Raw genomic sequence first — 23,588 nt, forward strand, 5'->3', positions numbered from 1 at the left:
CTATAGTCAATGAAGAGAGACAGGCATTTCCAGAGGGTGATTCAAGCTGGCCTATTTTATACTGAGATGTATCACTCTCTAGAGATGTCTGCTACTTTCCACTGGCTATGAAAGGAGATGACTTGTTAAGATTTCAACAGCTACATTTCAGACATATTACCAGATGAATCTCCTCCTTGATAGCTAACTCCTTAACAGCTAAAACTAGGGAAAATTTAATTCTTTTCCCAGATGGTAAAAATATAGTGAAGATATTTATCTGTATGCCTGCCATTTCTATGGAAATGTAATCAATATGCTGTTTTGGAATTTCATTTCTAAGTAAATATTTCCTTTAAAATTAGTTTTCTACTCAGAAAAAAAACTACTACAAAACTATCTCAACTTTATACTTGATTAAAACCTCTGCTTTATAAAAAATTTAAAAAACCTTAGTCATAAAAAACTCAAAAAAATAAAGTATGTCTTAAAATGATACATGCTTTGTATTGTTCTGTAAGAAGAAAACAATTTCTATTAAACATTCTTTCCTTCTTTCTTTCAAGGACTCTATTTTTACAGGAATATTTTAAAAATATCCCTTAATAGACAAAACAGAATAAAATCTACTTTGAATGCTACTAGTTCTCATACCTTCTATCTGTTTCTGTCAAACATTTTGCCAGTTATTTTTCCCCCCAGTTCTACTTCCTATTAAAATCGAATTAGGGAGGCAAACTGATTTCACAATATAAATATTCACCTTCTAATAATCAAAATCTAGATTTAATGCCAGAGTACATATTGTTTATGAATGCAAAGCATCTACAGAACTGAGTACTCTCCAGCTGGATTACAGGCCCACATCAGCAGTAACTGGGTTATCAGTAGGAACTCTACTGAACAAGACATTTAGTGAGTGGTCCCAAAAGTTATCACTTGAATTAGGGGTAGAAATCAGCTGCAGAACAGGACAGCAGCAAACGTCCCAGGCACTTCCATATAATACAGAATCCATCACATCACTGTGCTGTTCATTGCTGCAAGAAAAACTTGAAAATATGAATTCATCAGAGCATGGAGAAAATCTAAAACATGCTCAGAATGATGTAGTTCCATTCACTCGAGTAAGCCTACAGGGATGATACTCAGTGCTGATTATGGGCCTATTTATTTCATTTAGCGGAGCGCGGTAGTGAGATACCTGAATTAGCACGTCCACACGCATGCACTCATACACTACACAGAGGTATTAACTCTGGAATGGAAACTTTTGTCATGTTACAATAGTGATGCACCCAGGATGACAAGAAAGTCTCTTTTAGCTTGTAAGTATTCCTTTAATTCCCTCTTCATAAAGGCAGCAGCAGACCAAAGAGGCAGAAGTATCTGAAACTATTTCCTACTTTGAAAAGAACTTATGAAAATCTGCCAGCTTTTTCTCTCCTTCTGGCTGTCAGGTCAGGCTGAAACTGTTTTAATTCCGTGCCCAGAGAGCTCTGTTCTCACTAGCACACACTCTAAATAAAGTGCTCTTACATAGTATATTTCACCAAAAAAAAGTAGATGGCAACAGCATGGAATAGTGTGGAATTCTGAAAGCCCCAGCACCAATAAGATGCCCACTGTCCATGCTGGTGAGAATTATGCAATTCCAGCTCCAGTATATCAAATGGTAAGCTTATATCAAGAAAGAAAGAAAGAAAAAAAAAAGTTATTTTAAAAAGAAACTGGCAAAGTGTTCATAAGAATTAAAATTTTAAAAGAACTACAAAGAGTATCTTTATAGATCTTTAAAGGATAGGGTTTGTGAACAGCCCATTTTGATCCTGTGCACCACAAATAGTATTTTCATGCTATGATAGAGATCTAACTCCACATTTAGCAACCATTTTTCTAAGGATATGTTGTTGTAAACAAATGCAGAGACAGCACAAGAAGGTATATTTGTCAAAACGTGTGTTGAAATGTTCCTTTTTTTGTGTCAGATATACAAAGCTAGAGATTTGTCATTAAGCAGCCTCAGGGAGTGAGGTTTCTTCTTGAAGATTAATGCAGTAAATATGAAAGAAAACCAATGCAATTCAAAGCAATTACATCATCAGAAAATTTTCCTAGAAGCTGCTAGGAAGCATGAGGAACTGAAGGAAAAAAAGGGGTAAGAATTCAGGTTTGTATTTTCTTCAGACATTTGGCAAGCGACTTAAGAGGCCTTTAGGAGAAATTATGAGCTGTGTTAGCACTGGAAATCCCTTTTCGTTTGCTATGTATTTATCTATCAGTGTTTAGTGTTTTTCATCTTTTCTTTAAAAGAATGTTACTTAATGGCATTCTTCCCAGATTTACTAGAATAATGGAAGTAATAAATCTGTCAAGCTTGAAGCAACAGTATTAAGGTGTCTGAAATTAATCTAATAATCTTGCCAAAATACAGTTACATAACTTGATTTAATTTTTGGTCAGCACTGAAGTGGTCAGACAGTTGGATTACATGATTGTTGTAGGTCCCTTCCAACTGAAATATTCTATTCTATTTTATTCTAGTCTATGTTTTATGCATATTATAGGCATAAAAGCAAAACCAAAAAGTGAAACTTAAGTGAGCACCTTTATTCTGATTTTTGATATGGTGAAAAAATAACATTGTAAAGTAGAAAGGAACTTAAAGGGGACAGAATTCAGATGTATCTCAAAAGCATGAACTTTTGAAAAATGAGAGGAAAGCTTCTCTTTAGAAGACAGCATTGTGGCCAAAACTTAGTCATTTAATCAAAACTATTCAAAAAAATGAGGAAGCCTCAAACCACACACCCTGATACCAATACCTTCTTCCCAAAAGTAAATTGATTATGATAATCAGCTCCCAAATCTTTCACATCTTCGAAAAAATTCTTGAGATCTAGGTGCCAGGACATCATGGAAGATAATGTGATTTTTGTACACAGAGTCAGGCCAGCAGAAACTATACCAAAGCAACAAATGAAAGGTGAAAGAATCAGATAACAAACTCTGGTAGAAATAATCTCTGCAAGTAACCATAGGAACAATGCTATACAAAAAGTGAGCTGGAGCTAAGCAATGCATGAGATGTTCACATGTAATGACTGAGGATGAAATGAGGAGGCTTTTACTGGGAGCAGGCCACAGATGGATCCATGTAAAGTGAACAAATACAATTAGATCATGAATAATTCTAAAAGGAGCAATGAAGCAGATTCAAACACAACGCCGAAAGAGCTTTATCTCAGAGGTTATATAAACAGTTCTGAATTACACAGTAAAACAAAAAATCCCCACTTAGCACAAATTTTTTACACAAAGAAAAATAGGATTTTTCACATGCAGACTAAATACAGTTTCTGTGGTTCCACTGAATTAAAACAGTCCAAGATGTGAGACAGAAATTAAGTTCAATCCATTGGCAGTAACCTTCACCCAACTTGATTACAAGTTATATAAGGGCTACACTAAATATCCTTCTGTTTTGCCTATGTCCTACTTTAATCTGGGCTACCTACTAAATCTATTAATTTACTTGATTACTTCATAAAAAATAAAGTCTGAAAAATAAATAAAAGTTCTGAAAAGATACATCATTACTTCTAACATAAAATCCTGGTATTCTTTTTAACTTTTAAAGTGCCAGTCCATTGCCCAAAGAAAGTTTTGAGAAACTCTTGCCTGGTCAACTAGAGAGGATGAGGGAATAAAATATTTGGAATTAATGGCAAGAGAAAAAATCTTAGGGAAAATCTTGTCAGTATTTACTGTTATTCTTCATTTATTGTTACCCCTTCCAGAAAAAATTCTTTTTGTTATTAAAGATTTAATTAAATAAATCTGAGTATTAAATGAAGCAGGTTTGAGAAAAGAGACAGAAGAAGGATGATATATTAAAATACTCATTCTTACCAGAATTTTGTGAGTTTATAAAGCACCATTTGCATAGTCCAAAATTCATGCCATGGCTAAATCTGTGTAACATGGAATCAGTGAAATTTCCAGCACTCATTAAGGAAAATGTCTCAAATTAGGATGAATTAAGAATTCAGGGGAGAGTTCAAAATAAGTCACAAAGGTGAGATTTCTGAAAATTTGTAGAAAATTCTAAAATTCTTTTTCACATACAATAAAAGTAAATATTTTCTCAGATCATGTGACTGGGAACTCAATTTTGAGAAAATATAATGTCTCAATACCAAGTTTATTATTTTGACTAATATAAACAAATTCACAACTGGTAATATGAGCTGAGATTCTGTTAAAGAAATGCAAAACAAAACTCATCATAAAACACTGTAGTAGTAGTAGTAATAGCAGTAAAAATAATAATACTAATATCAAGAGTTTTCTCCTGGAGTAGAGAAGAAAGCAATTAAAGAATCAAAAAAATTATTCCAGAAGAAATTTGAATGGAAAAATATTGTCATCTTTAACACACAATGGACAAATGGTATCCAGCTATGGAACAGAAGGTGGAGAAATCAAGTTGCTTTCACTAAAACCAGAACTTCCAAATCAGAATTTTTAATTGCTTTCAGCTCCTTTTAGACCTCAGTAGCGATTAGCTTCATTGAGCAGACCTAAGTGCTTGTGTTCTAAAAGACAGAGAGGCCCTTGGTCTAATAAAAGATACAGATAAAACTTTGCCACTAGTTTCTTTAAACAAAAAAAACCAAAACAAAACAAAATCACATTAGAAACCCAACAACACAGACATTCAACCTAGTAGTGATTTTTAAGTATAGCTACAGAAAACATTCTGTACTTGGCCGTGGACAGTACAAGAAACAAAACTGGCCAGCACCTCTTCCTTGGGAGAACATATGGACCATTTTTTTTTTCCTTAGGCTGGGAAAGACTGTAAAAAGAAAAAGATTTTGGATCTGCAGTTGAAAGCTGCAGGATGCATGCCTGCCATCCAAGGTAAGGAACAGCTCTGAACTGTTTTTATTTATCATTAATTTATTGGCACCAATGTAGCTATGAAAGTCATATTCTTCACAGGAATCACAGCCTAAATAGCACAATCCCTTGCCCAGACTTTTCCTGGTGAGCAAGCATTTGGGAGTTTCTTTCATTTAACTTAAGAATGATCTACAATGGTAAAACTAACTGATTTTGATTCTAGATACATGTCAGCTCCTAACAGTCTTTCCCTATAGAATTTTAGCTTGGGCGATAATAGAAATAAATTTTAAGAGAAATCCAAGAAATTTACATTTTATATAAGGATGTTCTTACGGCTGTAGTTTTTTAAAATATCTGTATCCTATTTCATAAGGATTACAAAAAGGATGCCCACAGAAGCTAAAGTGCTGTACTTTTTGTCATTCACCTCTAGGAGTATGATGTCCTCAGTGTGTTCAGCATCTGTATATCTGAGACATCAAAACCTGGACATAACCTGAGCTTTCAAGAGAGGAAAATAAATACTTCAAGAATTGTTTTGTCACACAGTCCCTGAGTTCACAGGAACCACTGTTTTCTTCCACTTGAATGAAATATTAATCTAATAGAATCTTGTGAGACACTTTTCAAAACAAATGGACTGATTGACAAAAAATCATCTTTCTCTCCTCAAATACTTGCACTGAATATTGTTTGGATGCTGAAAATCATTTAGGGTTTGAGTGGTTTTTTTCTTTTTTTTTGTAATCTGGTACTTACAAAAATAATGCACTATTGTGATATAGTAAGTTACTTGGTTATCAAATCACCCAAGTTACACCATTTTTTATTTCCATTTTATATACATTCATTAAACTAGGGTACAGGAAAATTCTATCATTTTTTGCACTGTGTTAAGCAGCTTTTCTCAACATCTGATGTCCCAGTTTAAGTGACATTACAGAGGCAGTATTCTATTCTAATGAAATAATTACATTTACCTCTCTGTATATTGGATTGATGCATCACAGAATATGTATAAAGGATTCAATTTACTGTCATAGAAATCATAAAAGTGACTTCATCCTTTAGTAGAGAGATTGCTTACCTAAGATCATATCCTTCATTTTATGGTTCCTACCAAGGTAGGTATCTAGCAATCTGAGGCAACCACAAATGGAAATTATTGGAATATGCAGTTGACACCAACTCAAGTCTCAAATTCTGTATTTCCACTATAAAGCCTGGAAACAGTCTTTTTAAAAATGCATATGCAGAAGAAAATGCTACTCCATCAACTTTGCTCTTAGTAAGGGCAGCTGGATTGTTGAAGCTGTATGTGTGGTCTTGGTGTTTGTGATAGGAGACCGCACAATGAATACAGAGAAAAGGAAATTTCATGGAAGCATCTACCCATTTAAAACATTCCTGACAATTTATCCTACTACTTCCCCTAGGTCAATCTAATTTCAATTCCCCCTAACACAAGGGTAGTGTTGACAAAACCTTAATTGTCAACAAAACTTGTCAGTACACTGTCAGACTATCTGCCATTTTTATGGATTTTGATGAGTTAAAATGACCCAGTAACATTATTAATTTTGTCTTAGTTTTCTTAGGAAAACTAGGCACAGTTTTCCTTTCCCCAGCTTACTTAGTCCTAGCAGGCTACTGTTTTCTTATCTAGAAACTAATCCATCATTAATTGATGACCAGCATCATTATGTAGTAACAGTAACATTCTCCTCAAACTAAGACTTTTCTTCCTAAATGTCAGGTCATATCTCTAATACTAGTAGCAGTATCAGTTTATTCTTTGCCAACAGCTTGAACACAGTATCTCATTGCAATTAAGACTGGACTGAAATTAGATTATTTAAGAATCACATGTGTTCTACACTATATAACTAAAAAATATTTCAGAAAATTAAAAATGCAGGCTCCCGTGCACATACACACTGTGGAAAGATAATAACTCCTGAAAGCTATTATATAAATACTATACCAACATAGTCTTGTAACTTCTCAATAGTCATGAATTAATACACAACAGCAAACAAACTAGCTTGTAAATAAGTTGGTTATACCAATTCGTAAAGGACTTCTCTCTCTCTTCCCTCCCCTTTTCTCTCTTTCCTTCTTTCCATCAACACAGCTACCTTCCCCAATTTCCATCCCTCTCTCCCTTTGTAATTGCTGTCTCAGGCACACAGCAAACAACCAACATATCTACCTATGTCTGCATTTTGGAAGAATGAGACAAGTCTTCTCACATGAAATGAGGTTTTCAAACTGAGCATCTTGAATGCATGGAAACTGAGACCAGCAGCTCAGCTTTTCATAAACCACAAGCTCTTGGAAGCAGCTCCAGGAACAACAGCTGATAGATTGGTTTCTGTTTGCAAAACAGTTCATCAGCACATGAACTGTTACAAAATGCCCTCAACTTCACATCACTAAACAGTTCTGACATTGATCGCTAAACAGGAAGGAAAATGTCAGGCAATTCTCAGATGATATGGAATCAAGTTTGAATATTTAGCCTTGTAATCCCAAACTTGAACCAGAACAACCTTCCTTTTCAAAAACCTTCTCCCAGTTAAGGCTACTTTATGATAACTGTAATATGTTGCACAGGACAATGTTAGTAGCAACAGTACAGTGCACTGTGAACAACTGAGACTGGATTCATTACGATTCTGATAGTATGATATTGTGCCTTGTGCAATTCATGCAGTCAATGTTCCTAGAGCTGTAAGTCATAAGGACGACTCACAGTGGCCAGTTCTCCTTGGAAAACTACATCCATAGAACCATAGAATCTGCTGAGCTGGAAGGAACTCATCAGGATCATCAAATCCAACTCTTGGCCCTGCACAGGACACAACAAGAGCCTGAGAATAAATTATTATAGTACTAAGCTAGTTAAGTTTTTTCCTTGAATTGTAGTCTTCTAAAGCTTGCCAGATAAAATAATGCTTCCTTGAATACTTTCCCTGAAAATACCAATTACTTAAGTAATTGGTATCATATATCATATGATACATCATATATCATACAACAAAAACACTTGGGCTATCTGACATATTTTCTGCAAATTCCCTTCATATTTAAGTCCTTGCATGAAATCTGCAAAACTCCACAGCAGACAGATTGTTCTTAACCAGGAGACAAATATATTAAATAATGAAATTTGACACTACCTTCCCCCAAAATACGCAAACTTAGCAAAAAACATTAAGCTGCAGTTTTTTCCTGGACTTTAGAGAATCCCCAAATATACGATAATGAAATCATGGACCGTAACTTTGGAATATATAAATTTGAAGGGGTATTTTTATTGAATGCAAACCAAATTTAAAATCAAGAGTAGAAAATCATTCACCCTTCATTGAGCATGTCATGCAAGGACATAAGTAGTCTAACTCCACAGGAAAGGAGCTGGGCACCCCCATAACGATCAGGAACTTCACATGGTCGTGATGATGCAGAACTAAGTTAGCAACACGATGGAACTGAGCTGGGTACCAGACTTTGCTATGTTCACCCTAAGAACTACCATCTTCCTATTTTGCTACAACAATCCTATTTCGCTACAGCTAAGGGCCCGAAGCCTCTGCAAGTCTGAGATGTTATTTCAAATTCAACAGCTCAGGTTCATTTCTAGTGGCAGTGTTTAACAAAATAATTCTCCGTATTTCATGTTTAAAATGACAATGTGTTGTTTGCTCTACAAAAGGTTCATTTTGAACAAATTAAGAGATTAAATTATTTGGAATCAAATTATTTTGGCTGAACATTCTCAGTAAAAAGCAGGAGTGGGTGGAAAACCAACAGGTTTATTATGTAAAAAAACTGTAAACACGGGATTATTATTATCTTGGTGCTTTTCTATTGAAAGACTCTGCCTGAAAGCTGAGCAACAAGAAAATCACTGTATAACCCATAACTCAGAAGCTTACAATTTGAATAATTTAATTTTAAGAAACAAACAGCATATTCTGCAATATATATATATATATATTTTTTTTTTTTTAAATTCAATTACAATTAATAGAATGTTGGGATTCAGAAAACTATAGAAACACTTCCATTACTAGGTCCTAATGTAATCACTGATAACTTCACCACATATCTGCCTTTAAGAACAAGGTTTTAATTGCTTTCTTTTGTATCAAGAGTTTGGTGTTTTGTTTGTTTTTAATTTAATTTCAGTTTACATGTTACTTGTTTTACAGAAAACTGTTACGATAACAGACTGTTAATTAAATATTATTCTGAAAAGTGGGGAGCTTTTTCTCCCAAGGTGTTTAATATACTTCTACTACTGGAAACAAGAAACTGGAACTGGGGAGAGGGTCGCTTTCAAAGTTGGAAACTTTTTCTTTTTTTATGATCATGTTAAATCCAACCTGAAAAGTTACCTATATATGAAAATTATCACACATCACTAAAGGCTTTTCTAATATTTTCTAGTAGTTCATCTTCACAGAATATGGCCATTCAACTGGGATCCTACAACTGCCACAGGAATAGCATTCTCATGGTGAAATTCAGAAATCAATATGATTACAAACTTAGCTTTCAGAAGGCAAAATTATTCTGTGACCAAGGAAGAAACAAAAAACTTTTATCTTAGATTTTCCACTAAAAGGTAATAAATCTGTGCATATCACAACCTAATACTGAGTACTCACAAGAGACAAGGAGAAGAGAGGATTCACTAGCTTATTACTAAAGCTTAAAACTTAAATAACTTCACTCAGTTTCTTTTTGAGTACCTTGAGCATGTCGAGGTACATGACTACCTTTGCTGCTTAAATAATTAATCCCGGAGTCTCTTTTGAAGTGAACTAACTTGTTGCCTTTACATCAAAAAGGCTGGGAGCATTTCTGGAAACAGTTCAATCTAGGGAAGGCTCTCAACAGGCAGTGGGTGAACCTGCATGAGGTGTGACTCTGACTTACACAGTTTTCCAACAGTAGCTTTTAAGCTTTAAATGTATGTAGTGTTGTATGATACAATATTGCAAAATGCACAAGTTGTTCCTGATTAGAAGTTCTTAATAAAAAGGTTCCATTTCTGCAAGTAATTCTTGGTTTTAAAAAGATTTTATGACTGAAAAATGTAAGGGACTCACTTGAACTTATAATTAGTGAGCTTCCAGAAGCAGTTTTCAATGATAAATCCTCTTGTGATAAAGCAGAATATAGCTGGCTGTTCAGTGGGATGATAGTATGACAAAATTATGACTGTTTTCAGGAGATGACAGGTGGCCTGAATTACATCTTAATTATTATTTTTTAAACTATGAAAAAATACATTTACAAAATTGAGTCAGTTTATTTTCCCACTGATACATCAACTAGTGAGCATGACAGAAGCTTTCACATTAATTATAATGACTACTTCCTTAATGAAGTGCAAAAATGTTTTGTGTAATTTGTTCAGTCCCTTGAATTAGGTTACAGTTTGTCACTCTCAAAGCAGGACTTTGTTGCTTATTCCTACAGTAAGTTAGTTCAGCCCCAACAGATAAACAGCTTCTCATCCCATAACACCAATCAAAACCAAGCTTAATGATAAAAATGATTTAACACTAATAAGCAAAATACTGTGTTAACATGGAATGTATTTTAAAATAAGAAAGCAGCAGCACTCAGCTTTATCAATGTGTATATTTTTAACCAACAAAGAATCTCAGAATATTTAATCCCTGGGCATAAAATAAATAACTGAATAATAGATTTGCTTCTCAAAAAAAAGTACCAAGTAATTCCAATTTATAGTTTCTAGTCCCTAGAATACTCACAGAAATCAACTCCATTCATTTCAGTAAGTTAAATATATTTTAAGACCTTACAGGATTGAGACTGTCAGCAGGAAATACTTCTAGCTACAGATTTTATTTCTTGGGAATATAATGTGAATAGAGTAACAATAATAATTGTATTTTAACCATTCTTTCAGTCTGCCTAATACAACATCAATAACTATGAGCCGGAGAAAATTAAATTATTTAATTATGTGATTAATCTTTCTTTAAACACCAAATAATTTCATCATCTACTTTAGCAAAAACATTACCACACTTTATCAACTGCTGTATCTGTGAATGACGCTTGCCCTCCCAGTCGAAATAATCCATAAAAAACCTTTCAACTCTCTCCTTATTCTACCTCCCCATAAAAATGCTTTGTGGTGCAAAGAATTTTGTACAAGATGGAAGCTGGAATACACTTATATTGATTCAGGCCCACAGCAAGAGAGAAAATAAGGATGAGATTAGAAATTACATCTTCAGATTACCACTTAAGAAAAGAAAAAGAATGGTTTAATAGAGGAGAGCTGTTATAATTTGTACACATGAAACATTTTAGAGGAAGCTTAATATCCTTACACTGGAACAGTCTGGATTAAGATTGGAATAGTTATACAGCATCATAAAGCAAACCTTTTCAAAATAATAATAATAGCAGCAATAATTACTCAGATTAAATTAATGTAAAAGTAATGTAATAAATTAAACATGCTTTGAAATTACTTTTTTAATTGACAAAGATATAACAATAGAAATATATCAATATATGAAGGAGCATTCTTATCCTGCCCTATGTCAGCAATTTCCAAAAGCACTTTATATTCTCATTTTATCTTTGAAAGATGCAGTTCCTGAAATAAGCACAAGAGATTGCAGTTACTCATTTTGTCACCTGTAGTTTTCAGTAGGCCAAGCTGCAGAAGAATTAAGCAAGGAGTTTTAAAAGCAGCTTCAAAACCTAAAATACTGAAGAATAATTACCAAAATAACTAGAAAAGTGAAAAAAACCTGCTTTTTAATGTTTGTATGAAAACCAATGGAAATATCATTTTAGATGTTATATAGCTACTCCAAACATAAAAGTACAGACTACAAGATATATCATACATTCAGGACATACAGCACTTCTTATCCAATTGATCACAATTACAATCATCCCATGCTTCAACTTGAGACAACTTTTGAAGCACATTAGCCACTAAAAGATCTGCAGTACACAGAGACAGCAGATCAAAGTTAACTATGATGAGCCATATGTTTTTGGAAGGATTTCAAGGTGTTACCTAGATAAGCTGGAAATGTCAGTACAACTGTTTGAGCCTACATCAAATTCTTTCTTCTGACTACATGATTTGTAAGATAGGCAGATTTCAATTCTCTGGACAATTTATGAAGCTCTTCATTTCCTGTTATTACAGATTTCTCATTTTGTCACACTTTCAAAGGTTGTACATATTTATTTTCATAAATATAAGATTATCTTTTATGAAGTGACCAGTCTTCTATAAAATTGGGAGCATTCTGTAAATTGACCGTAATGAAAGACAGTGGATAGATCAGCAATTGAGGTAACATTTCATTGTAATAAAATGCACAGAATATCAACTGAGGGGTGATCCTCACTCCTTCAATTTATAGTCCATTAAAAACATGTGGAATATTATACCTTTTTTCTCTTTTCTTTTCCTTATTTTCCTTTCCTTTCCTAACCCTAACCCTACATCTCATCTTAGTCCCTAAATACTTCCATAAAGCAAGTTCATTCTAAGTGATGATGCAGTGTTCTCTGCGTGCATTTTCAGAGTTTATATCAGTGATATAAAATATTTTCAAAGGTCCCTTAATTTGGCCTCCTACAAAAATATACAGTCCTGGAATATCATGACAAATCTCAGCATACAGTTTAATACCAGCATTATTTGCACACATAAATGATGTATGCAGAACCAGTCACTTCAGAAATCAAGATTTCCTCCGTTAAATCTCTATTTCTGTATTATGCAGCACATTTGAAAAAAAAGGAAAATTTTCAAGTAAAAATCATGTATTAAATTGTAGCATCGTGTATCCTAGATGTACCTAATAATTGCAGACCTCCATACTTAAAGAGCATTAAATAGCACATAATTGTTTGTGTGATCACTCATACTTTTTTGTAGGCAGGAAGGAAACTTAGTTATTACACTCAGATTATTAAATCAATCAGAAAGTTTAAAAAGAAGAAGTTATTACAAAGTAAAAATAACAGAGAGAGAAGGGGTACGAAGCACTTAATAATCTGGCAATTTTCTTTTTTCTGCTTAGAGCTGGATACTAACAGGAAATTCACACTTCACAAACTTCTCAAACTACAAACCATCTTTTGGAATTCCTGCCATATCAAGAAAGACTGAGAGAGCTGGGACTGTTCAGCCTGGAAAAGACATGAGGGTATCTTACTAATGTGTATGAAAACCTGGTAAGGACAGAGACAGAACCAGACTTCTCAAATGTGGTCCAACAAACACAAACTGAAATACAGTAAATTCCACCAAAAAGTAAAAACAAAAAAAACTTCAGTATTAATATGAGAGTAGAGAAACATTGGAACAAGTTGCAAAGAGACATTGTGGTGTCTCTATCCTCAAAGATACTCATGGAATCTCAAGCGTACCCAGCCCTGAACAACCGGCTCTCAGTGATCTTTGACCAGCGGACACTGGACTAGGTGACCTCCAGTGGTGCCTGACAACCTCAATCAGTCAGTGGTTTTCACCATATACAGCCAATATATAGAGTAAAATTTTGCAATTGGCAAGATTTTTCTTTTATCAACTTATGTGGGAGCACATAACAATGGCACCTCCATCATCTACCGCAGTTATCACTGTCTTTTCTTTGTAGGGCTCTTACAGTAGTTTTGGTACTTATTGCAATGTAGACCCACAAATTTTCATTGTTTTGAACTCACAAGATCAGACTGTAAGTCTATATTTATACTTATTTGTCTATAAAATGCTGGAATGACTGTCATGTAGCACTGCTGTCATGATGCTCTTTATCTTTGCTAAACCTCTGCATACCTCATGGAACATTAGACCCCAGAGCTCTCTTCTATCAGAGTTATTGTTTGCATTTTTTGTGCTGTTTGAGACCCAACACCAATGGGAAAAATATCATACCGCTCCTTCTGTTGTGGTAAGCCATGTAATGTGAAACCAGTTCAAATGTAATAGCAATTGCATTTAAACCTTTCTTCTTTTGCAAGAGTCTCACAAAGCATTACCATCCAAAAAGGATTTGATGAATGATAACCTTACATATGCCTATTTTCTTTAATTTTGAATTATTTTCTTCTTTTTTTTTCAATCATCTTTTTTAAAAGATTTGCATCTGTTTTTGTGGGCTGATACTCTAAGAAATTGGATCTCTGGCTTTACTACCATATATTTTTATTGTTAACTTGTTATGACCAGCTTTAAAGGACTAGAGAGGAACTGGATACTTTAAGGCATTAGTTGTGGTTTTAAACTGCTTTCTTAAAATAAAAAATCAAGAGGTGATCTGCTCTTAGATATAAACTGTAACACAAAACCCTGAATGATACTGTTGACAAGGTTTCTTTTCCTGTCTCCCACTTTCTGGCCTGCTTATTTGTCTCTGACTTCTTTCATCTCCTTTCTATTTTTCACATGCATTTTTTTCTTTGATATTTTCCTGCCTTACTTCCCCCAAATAATTTCCCTTTGCTCCTGCAATTTTTGATCTCTCCCTCATGAACATGAATGTTTTCGCCCAATAAAAACTTTCATTCCCTCCCCACATACATCCCATCTACTATTCTCATGTTGAATTCACTCTGCACAATCTCTATTTTCTACACAAGATTTTATCCTGTAAATTCTAAAGTATTGCAATCCTTTTTTTGGGTTTTTTTGGGGTTTTTTTTTTGTTTGTTTGTTTGTTTGTTGTTGTTTTTTTTTCTTTTTTTTTTTGCTGGTCACACCTGCCCAGACTACCACTGTGAGTTATCCCCCTACACTCTCAGTCTTGTCCCTCTTTCCTTATTTTATACCCCTCGCCTATCAATCTTTGTCTGACCTCCCTTCATTTTGTCACTTCTCTTCATCTTTAAAAATCTTTAAATTTCAAATAAAAAATTTCTAGCTATGTGTCTGTCTCACCATGTAAAGCAGCTCCTGAGCTTAAGGCCAAAGTACAGGTCACTTTTTGTCCACTGAGCTAAGCCTTCTTCACTTTCCTCCTTCCTCCAGACAAGATATTTACACTCAAACAGTTTCTGGTATTTGTTGTTTCCTGAACTGAGCATTTCTTTTGAGAATGTTAGTCATCTGTGATGAAAACCATGCCAAGAATCATGCCTGTATTTAAAGTGGTCATGGGCATGAGCTCAAACATCCACCCATCATCTGGTCCACAAGATCAAATAATCTTCCTTTCTGCTTGATCTGTCTAGTTAATTATTTTTCCCTTTCCTTAAAGAAAATCAGTGTTAGAGACTGGGCCATGCAAATAAGCAGGAAATAACTGAGCAAGAAGTAGAAGTTCAGGTGGACTTTACTGAAACAAGTCCCAGAGTTTAATTGGTCTGTAACATGAAGAGAGAATGCGGCACCACCAGCAGCTTGACTATTGGGTGCCTCCATCTTTGGGTGACTGGTCATCTCCTCCCTGCAACACAGCCTTTCTTAATTTAACTATGTCTAAGAGCAAGTCACTGCTAGGAGATGGTACAGTAACTTTAAAAAGAAAACAGTAGTATGAGAAACAGATTGTTACAGGACTTTATATTAATGTAAAGCCTCAGGAGACATATCAAAAATAGAATTTCAGGATGAAAAATTAAGAAAGACATGTGTGCAGCATGGAGTTATTTTAACTAACTCAGTTTCTTCAGGCAACTATATTCATGATGACATTATCTAATGAAGCAAAGCAGCAAAAAAAAAGCAGAAGATATCTGATCTGTTAAAAATGAATTGGGAGATTATTGTCTAATGATAGGTAATTCATGCTTTGAAAGGTTTTTGTTTATAAAGAAAAACAACAGGGGGAAAAATCATAAAGGATTATTATTTGTTCAGTTATTTTGAAGTACTAAGCTGCCACAATTTCCATTACATAGAACATGTTTGTGTACCAACAATGTGACATCAGGGGAACTGTTGTGGTATTTGTCTGCTGCTTTCCTAGACTGTTAATCTAGTAAGAAGTGGATATAAGCCATGAATTCAAACAATTGCCCGTGTGAAGGTGTTTCTAGTGATCCTACCTGTTGGCGGGATGATTCCAGGAGACATTAGGCCTGGGACAGAATGTGGCATGATATGAGAATTCTCTGGGGAGGTGACACTTTGAGTCCTCTTAGGAGGCCTTCCAGGTCTAGAACTGAAACAAACAAACAAAAAAATTTTTACAATTAAGCTGTTGTCTTACACATCATTTCAAAGTTGTTTCAAGTGGTAACATGGACTGTAAATAAATTTGTTTCAAGGACGGTTGCTTTTGCAGTTAGATGTAATAGACTTCCATCACTAATTAGATTACATGCTGAATTCATTTTCCTCATTGAAGATCAGCCGCTCTTGATGCATAATTCATAGCCTGCACCTCGTTACCTGCTTCTTCATATTAATATCTATACACAGTTTGAATTGCCTCGTTTGCATATGCTAAAGTTCTGCATGCAGCCTTCAGCACGAAAATTATGCACTAACTTGTAATAATTATTACAGTCAGCCTGCTATTGATTTATGAGACTTTTAAAAACCAAATATGTGTAGTACTTGTAATGAATGATATTTTAAGGTTCTTCAGGAAATTAAAAGGCAATGGCTGCCTAAGGAAATGTTCTGCTTGTTTGATTTAATACTACAGTTAGCTGGGAGGTGGAATGAAAGAGTGATTCAGACCTATAGCACATTTTTCGATGATATGTTTTATTACTTCGCACTGCTAGCCTGATATCTAGATGATAAATGACAATACATATCTAATGTGTGAAAAGGTCTTGCAATTTCTTTATTTTTTGTCATTTAAAAGATAAGTCAAGTTATCATTTAACCCTTATTCTATTTAAAGTGAAAATCTCACTAAGACACCTTACTTTAAATGTACTACTTTATGTCAGAAAGGACTCGGAATTATTTGTAAGATATTGTTGAGCAAAAGCCATCACAGCAGCTTACATGTGTCCCATATGGAAAAATAAAGGGCTTCAGGTTTAAGCATTCCCTGTCTGTTGAATGCTCACATACACAACTTTCCAACTCCTAGACTGCCTAAGTAGCACACAAATTAGAGACGGATGACGATGAAAATACTTATTGCTTATCTTACATACAAATACTTGCTCATACAACATATATCCAAAGGCTTTGTATTCCTATGTACAGATCATAGCATGGTACCACTGCAACGTCCTGTAACTGCTCATTTAGGGGACATTGTGGAATAACTTCACAGAATAAGGTGATGTACTGCTCTAAAACTGCAGTGTTAACCTATGATCTGCCAAACAGTGGAAGTTCTTAATTATTTTCAGAGGAAGAAAGAAAAGAAAGGTGGGTATGAAAAGTTTTGCTCCTTAGGTCCTCATACTAACAAAATTCTAATCAGGAATAATGGCATTTCTAGCTATGCTGGGACTGCAGAATGAGGCATATAATAAAATACCTCTGTTCTTTATTCATATTAGTTTCCATTGTGTTTGGAAATACTTTCTTTTTTTTTCTTTTTTGGCACCTTCTACAACCTAACTTTAATAAACCAAAAACAATCAAAGTACAGAGCATTTTCTTGAAATTTAATGACTCAAGGCATTGAGTCATTAACCTCAACTGATCATTAATTCCCAACTTAATGTCCTGAGCTCAGGTCATTATTAAAATTATAAGCTTGGTAATTTCTTTGATTGGTTTGGCATTTTTGATTTTCTTTAATGTAAACAAAATTGTCATATGTTCAAAACAACAAGAAAAACAGTTGTAGAAAAAGAACATTGTCTTATTCCAGCTCAGAAAACCAAATTAAATGTCTTCGGATTTTCTTTGATTTTCCTTTGTGATTTACAATAAAAATAAATATACCATGAATACACATAAAACTGAACAAAACATTATAGACAAAAATGATCTGATTTAAATGGAGTGTTTCTAATATATTCACCCACCAAAAAAATGCCAGTGTGGAGGAAAACTTTAATGGTTTCATTTAAGTATCTATGATGAAGTACTCAAATCCCTATTGTGATATGACTATTGAAGGGTCTGACTGCAACACAACAGAACACAAGCAATATGGCACAATGCACAATGTAACTTCCAGATCTTTATAAAAAGCAAGTTCACACCCGCAAAGACTCTCTTTGATGTTAACTACCAAGTGTAGCCATGGTGAAGCCTGGATGCTTTTGTCTTTGATTTTGAGGAATAAAACCACTCCTCTTCAAAGCCTAAGGGAAGACAGTCATGGACCAAATCTCTAAACAAAGGTCAGCAGCAAATTATAGGTGAGTGATACTGAAACACCCAAGGCAGAATTCTTCCTTTGGCCACCTTCTAGAATCAAATTGCTTGTGCTATTGTATACAACAGCAGGGTCACACTCAAAGCCATAAATGAGCCCAGTGACCCAACTTCATTCCATGATTTATCCTGAAGTTTACCAAGTAAATGTTTTCACAAAGTCCTAAACTTCTAATTCCAATCTTACTAACAGTATCTCACCCAGTCAACAGTTGGGCACTGGAAGAGGCTCTCCAGGGAAGTGGTCACAGCACCAAGCCTGGCAGTTCAAGGAGTGTTCAGACAACGCTCTAAGGCACGTGGTGTGACTTGGAGATGGTCCTGTGCATGGGCCAGGAGCTAGACTTGATCCTTACGGAGCCATTCCAACTCTGCTTATTCTGTGATTCTATTTAAATGAAATTTCTGAGAAGGAAACCTATTTAATCCTGATCAAATGTTTAAGTGACACTAGTTCCAATCTACTATTAGAAGGCGTTTACCTATCTAAGAAACCCGGGGTTTTTTTCCTAATAACAAGGCAGAAAAACACTGTAGAACAAATTAAGAATTGTTTCTTAAGGCCTGGAAGATCTGATTTAGAGGTATGGCAGACTATGCAATACAGAATTAAAATGAATATATCTAATTGTCCTTAATAACTGATTGAGTAGCAACACTTAATTTGTTAATTGTCACTTGTTAAGCATTTGTTTCATTAACCATACTACTAACTTGAAATACTACTTTGTAAGATTTGTTTTCAAACTGTAAGAATTGCAAGAATTTTATATGAATCATTACCAAAGTTGTGGGGAAAATGGCATGAAAAAAATCCTTTAAAAAATAATCACTTTGACTAGAATTGAAAACTCGCATGTTGTTTTGTAGTTCATTATCATTTTTATAGCTATATGATAAACTCTTTAAAAAAACATCAAAAGCATAGCAAATTAGTTTAACTATCATAAACAGGATGATAAAAATAGCTTAATAAATCATTTTGTTGGTATTTTTCATAAACTCGAGCATAGTAAAGACTACTTATTTTTAGATTCAGGCACATTCATTTTCATTCCAAGATAAGAAACCTTCAAAGTACTCATCATACTCCTATTTCTGTATCAAAATCAGTAGATTTGTCTTCAGTACAAAAAAAAATAAATATAATTTAAATAGGTATGGGTTGATTTATTATGCAAAAGTTACATTTAAATGCCAGAACAATCAGTAATCTTTTTTTCTGGTTGATGACACTATGATACAAAAATCATCATTTAAAAGCTGATGATAATACTATTTTTACTCAAATTTAGATTTTGTATACAAGCTTTTATAGACATAAAAGACATTGTAAAAGTTTGTCTTTTATCTGAATACAATTATTGGAAGAACTACACTGTTTTTTCTGAAAGACCACTTGACTTCTTACGGAAATGCTAATTATCTCAATGGGTAAACTACTCAATGATGACCCATTTTGATTTTGAAGATGCCTAAATGGATGGATTTTTTAGAGCTAAGATAAACAGTCTGAAATGCTAAAACCCCAAAAGCCAAAGTAAGACCTTGTGAATACCTAGGGTTATAGTACAGGTAAGTCAAGGACTGTTTTGGGACTCCACAAGAAGATGCTGGAAGAAAGAACACTGCATCTGGAAGTCATAGCTGATCTTCCTGTCTGCTGTTTCATTCTTTAAAGAGTAAATTAGAGAAAGCAGAAATTGGGCAATATCAAGCAAGCCACAAGATTAACTGTTCTAAGGACCAGGGGAGAAGGCTATAGGGAAGTTAGCAGCTCCTTGTGAACTGCATTAGAAAAGATATCCAATAGACTGTCACTCTGCTTTTAGAAATATGAATGAGTTAGATATTTTCTGCTCTAAAACTTAAATTTTCATATGTGAGATAACAGATGTTGAAGAAGAAAATGAAAGCTTTCTACAGGACTATGTATTACTAACTTAGTAGTCAAGTTTCTGAAGCGAAGCACCTAAATGAAAATCCATCAGCCTTCTATAAGCTTGTGTCAGTTTGTGACAAAATTATCAGACTTTTCTCAAGTCTTAAAAGACAGTCCCACAGACAACTGATCTTTATTTTTGTAGAAATTATCATGGTTTACAGTTACAATATGCCATTATGTGAAAGAGGAACTCAAGGTGCAGATTGGTGAAAGTCTCAAATATTTTCTTCACTAACATCAGCTAATTAGATAACCAGAACACTTTCCAGAACGACTGGAAATAAATCCATCAATTTTTGGCCAGATTTGTGTTTCATCTCTTCAGTTTCATAAATACATCAAGGAATACTATGGCTGTAGCATTTTCGTCTTTAAAGAAAAAGGGTGTATTTGTCTACTGCACTGTGATTAGCATGAGAAGCAATTGAGACTACATTTAAGACTGAGAATATGGTTATTTCTTGGTCTTTTGATCAACATATATTAGTCTTCTTCCTGTCTTACCAAATCTAGAAAACAACAGATGGCTGAATTAAATAATAAGAAATTGAAGAATCTGTGCTCCTTATCAGTTAAAATGTTGTGCTTTGATAATATTTTTAAAGTTCTACATCATTTCAGTTATATTATCAAGTATGAGCTTGCTCCTAGAAATGTTTTGATAGTGGTAAACAATTAAAAGCAGACATAATCAAGAGAAAACCTGGCCCTGTACAATCACATGGAAAGAGACAACAGGACAATAGTATGGGCTTATCTGCTTGGCTTTAAATGTAACCAGGCTGCATTCAGCTCTTATTACTATCTGCCAGAAGACAGAATTGATGTTAAAATCTAAGGGTCTCATCCTTGAAAGCCTTAGATAAGTAGACCCCCCTACTGATTTCTGTTAAGACTTTTGAGCAGCAAGGAAGGTTTGGCTCCAAAACAGCTGAAACTCTTCATGAGTAGTATATAATTCTCAGAGCACGTCACTAGCATTTTACAGATGACTAATTGCATGGCAAAACCATGTGCTAGGAAACTAAAAGCGTTCAAAAATGTTGAGATAATTCTGTGATTTATCTTTCTCATGTCCTGACTTTGAGGAACAACTATGCAATATTAACACTTGATTAATCAAGTTTTACTCCTTAAAATTACTTTTATTATATACATGAAGCACCCATAAAGAAAACTGCAAGTCTTAACCAGTAGTAAGAAGGCAAACTGTCTTTCCTGCCAAAATTAATTAATTTCAGGGTTTGTTTTCTACATGTAGAGGTTTATTTTTAATCTTGTCTGTGAGCAAGTTTAGTGCACAGAAATATTGTCCTCATCTGTAGCTGGGAATACATGATGCAGTGAAGTTACCATTGGCCAGGCAGTTTCATAATCAGTAATACCGGGGAGTGGCAGGAAAAGTTACATGCCAGAAGTGATAGGTAGCAAATCTGTAACAAAGGTTTGGTGTATTCATTTAACGTATTTTTTAAGTTCTTAGAACTGTCTAAAACAGTTTAGAATATCAATGCCAATTTTAGCTACATCAGCATTTACGCATCTCATTTAAGTACATTTTGAAAATCTATGCTTTATTTCTCATCTGTTCCATCTCCCCTTAGTGCTTCAAAGCCGGACACAGAACTCTTGACTTCAAAGAGGCTGGAATAATGAAATTTAGGTGATCAGCCACTGGAAGTGGTTAGGTGCTTGCCATAAAATGGACACTGCAAAAGGGCCAAAGATGTCACTTGGTGACTTAATGCAAAGACAGGGATGCCCTATGACAACCTGTAAGCTCAGGTAGTGGACTCCTCCCACATGGCATTTCTGGGTTTTGGGGTAGCTTCTGTGCTGCTCTCATCATACGTGCAGCCTTCACACTCGCAAGACTTGAGCCAAGGGCGTGTCAGTACAGAAAAATAAGGTCTAGGAAGACTGACTAAACCTTTTGTGTAATTTAATTCCCTTGCTTGGAAAACACTTGCTTGCCAAGGTAACCTTCATAAATATTTCTGATGCACTGAACTAGCATTTTAAAGGCAAAAAAATGACAAAGTACATCGATCCAAACCTTATACTTTACTATTTTAGGTTTTCCCCTTCTGCTCCCACTCAAGAACAAAGTAAAAAATGCAATTCTAAGACAGAGCATACATTTATTTTGGCAGTTAGTAAAACAACCATCAGAAGTCACACCATGTCCTTTTTACTTGCAGTAGTCTTGTAAAACAATAAAACTCTCAGTGCAATTACCTTAAATGTATTTTTCTTCTCACAATTAAACAGAAAATGTTCTCACGCAATAATTAGTGCTGAACTCATGATATATCAGGAGTTACTGAGACAGCAAACAATGCTGATAAAAATAAATACAAAGATCTGTTTCAAAATCTTCATAAAGAAGTGCATGAATGGTCTCCAAAAGAATTAGGTTGTGTTACAGGAGTGAGCAGTGGAGAAATTATGCTGATGAAATATTATTGCATTTCAGTAACAGAACATTTTAGTGCTACTTTTGAACCAAAATGGGCTAAAAGTGGATATTGGGTCAGACATGCAATATCAGCTTATCAGTGGAAGAAAAATAAATGGAAGAAAATATATTTCACTTCATATCCCATTCCAAAGTCATTTACTGCAGTAATACAGGAGCACAGGTTAGTCCTTGGATTCTACTCTTCTGCTGGGGTAGAGAAGACCTTGTTGAATTATTTCTTTTCCTAACAGAATTGTCATGTAAACAGCATGTCATTTCCATCCTCCTCAACACTGCAACCCAAATCACTCTGCTTTTCAGCAAGATTAGTAATATTCTTGATACAAGAGTCTACAATACAAGGTACAAGAGAGCAAGAATATATAAAATATATATTACAGCAACACCTGCCAGTTCTCCCTTGATGGCTGAAGTCCTACTACAAACACAATGAAAGAATATAAGAAAAAGATTCTCTGTGACTGACCATATTACTTGAATATATGAATTATCTAAAGGCAAGAAATGAAATAAAACCAGTTAGAAATCTGAGTGTTAGTGGAGTAAGTCACAGTACCAGGTTTAAATACAGCTGTGACTGTACAAGCGTAAAATATTACTGGCATATGCCTGTTCTCTTAATGAAATTGAGATCTGTAAATAATCTATTGGAAATAGAGAAAAATAGATAAGAAATGAAGCTAATTCTGTTGGATGGCAGAATTATGATGTCAGAAGTAAATTAAGTCAAAAAGCTCATCTAATTAGCTGAAACACTAGATTTTCCTGAAAGTTCTTAAAACACGTAAGTATGTTGGCTCTCATGATTATATAATAACTGTGAAACACAAGCTTCTGATAATGACAGTCATACAACCTAGAGTTGAAAATAAGTCTGAATGAGCAATGAAATGCAATTATTAAAGAGAACTCATGCATAGATTCAAACCATATTGATGGGGGTT

At 34.4% G+C, this 23,588-nt stretch overlaps 1 protein-coding gene across 6 annotated transcripts in view; it reads right to left on the reverse strand.

The window, feature by feature from the left end:
* Nucleotides 1-23,588, reverse strand: part of DACH1 (dachshund family transcription factor 1) — a 354,259-nt gene that overhangs the window by 187,973 nt on the left and 142,698 nt on the right. For all 6 annotated transcript variants that reach the window (XM_041419933.1, XM_041419934.1, XM_041419936.1 and 3 more), the window contains exon 2: nucleotides 15,964-16,079. In XM_041419933.1, the coding sequence (XP_041275867.1) occupies nucleotides 15,964-16,079 (116 nt within the window). The remainder of the gene's footprint in view (nucleotides 1-15,963; nucleotides 16,080-23,588) is intronic.

This window comes from Onychostruthus taczanowskii, unplaced genomic scaffold, assembly GCF_017590055.1.
Source record: "Onychostruthus taczanowskii isolate IOZ18803 unplaced genomic scaffold, ASM1759005v1 scaffold62, whole genome shotgun sequence".
Classification (NCBI taxonomy): domain Eukaryota; kingdom Metazoa; phylum Chordata; class Aves; order Passeriformes; family Passeridae; genus Onychostruthus; species Onychostruthus taczanowskii.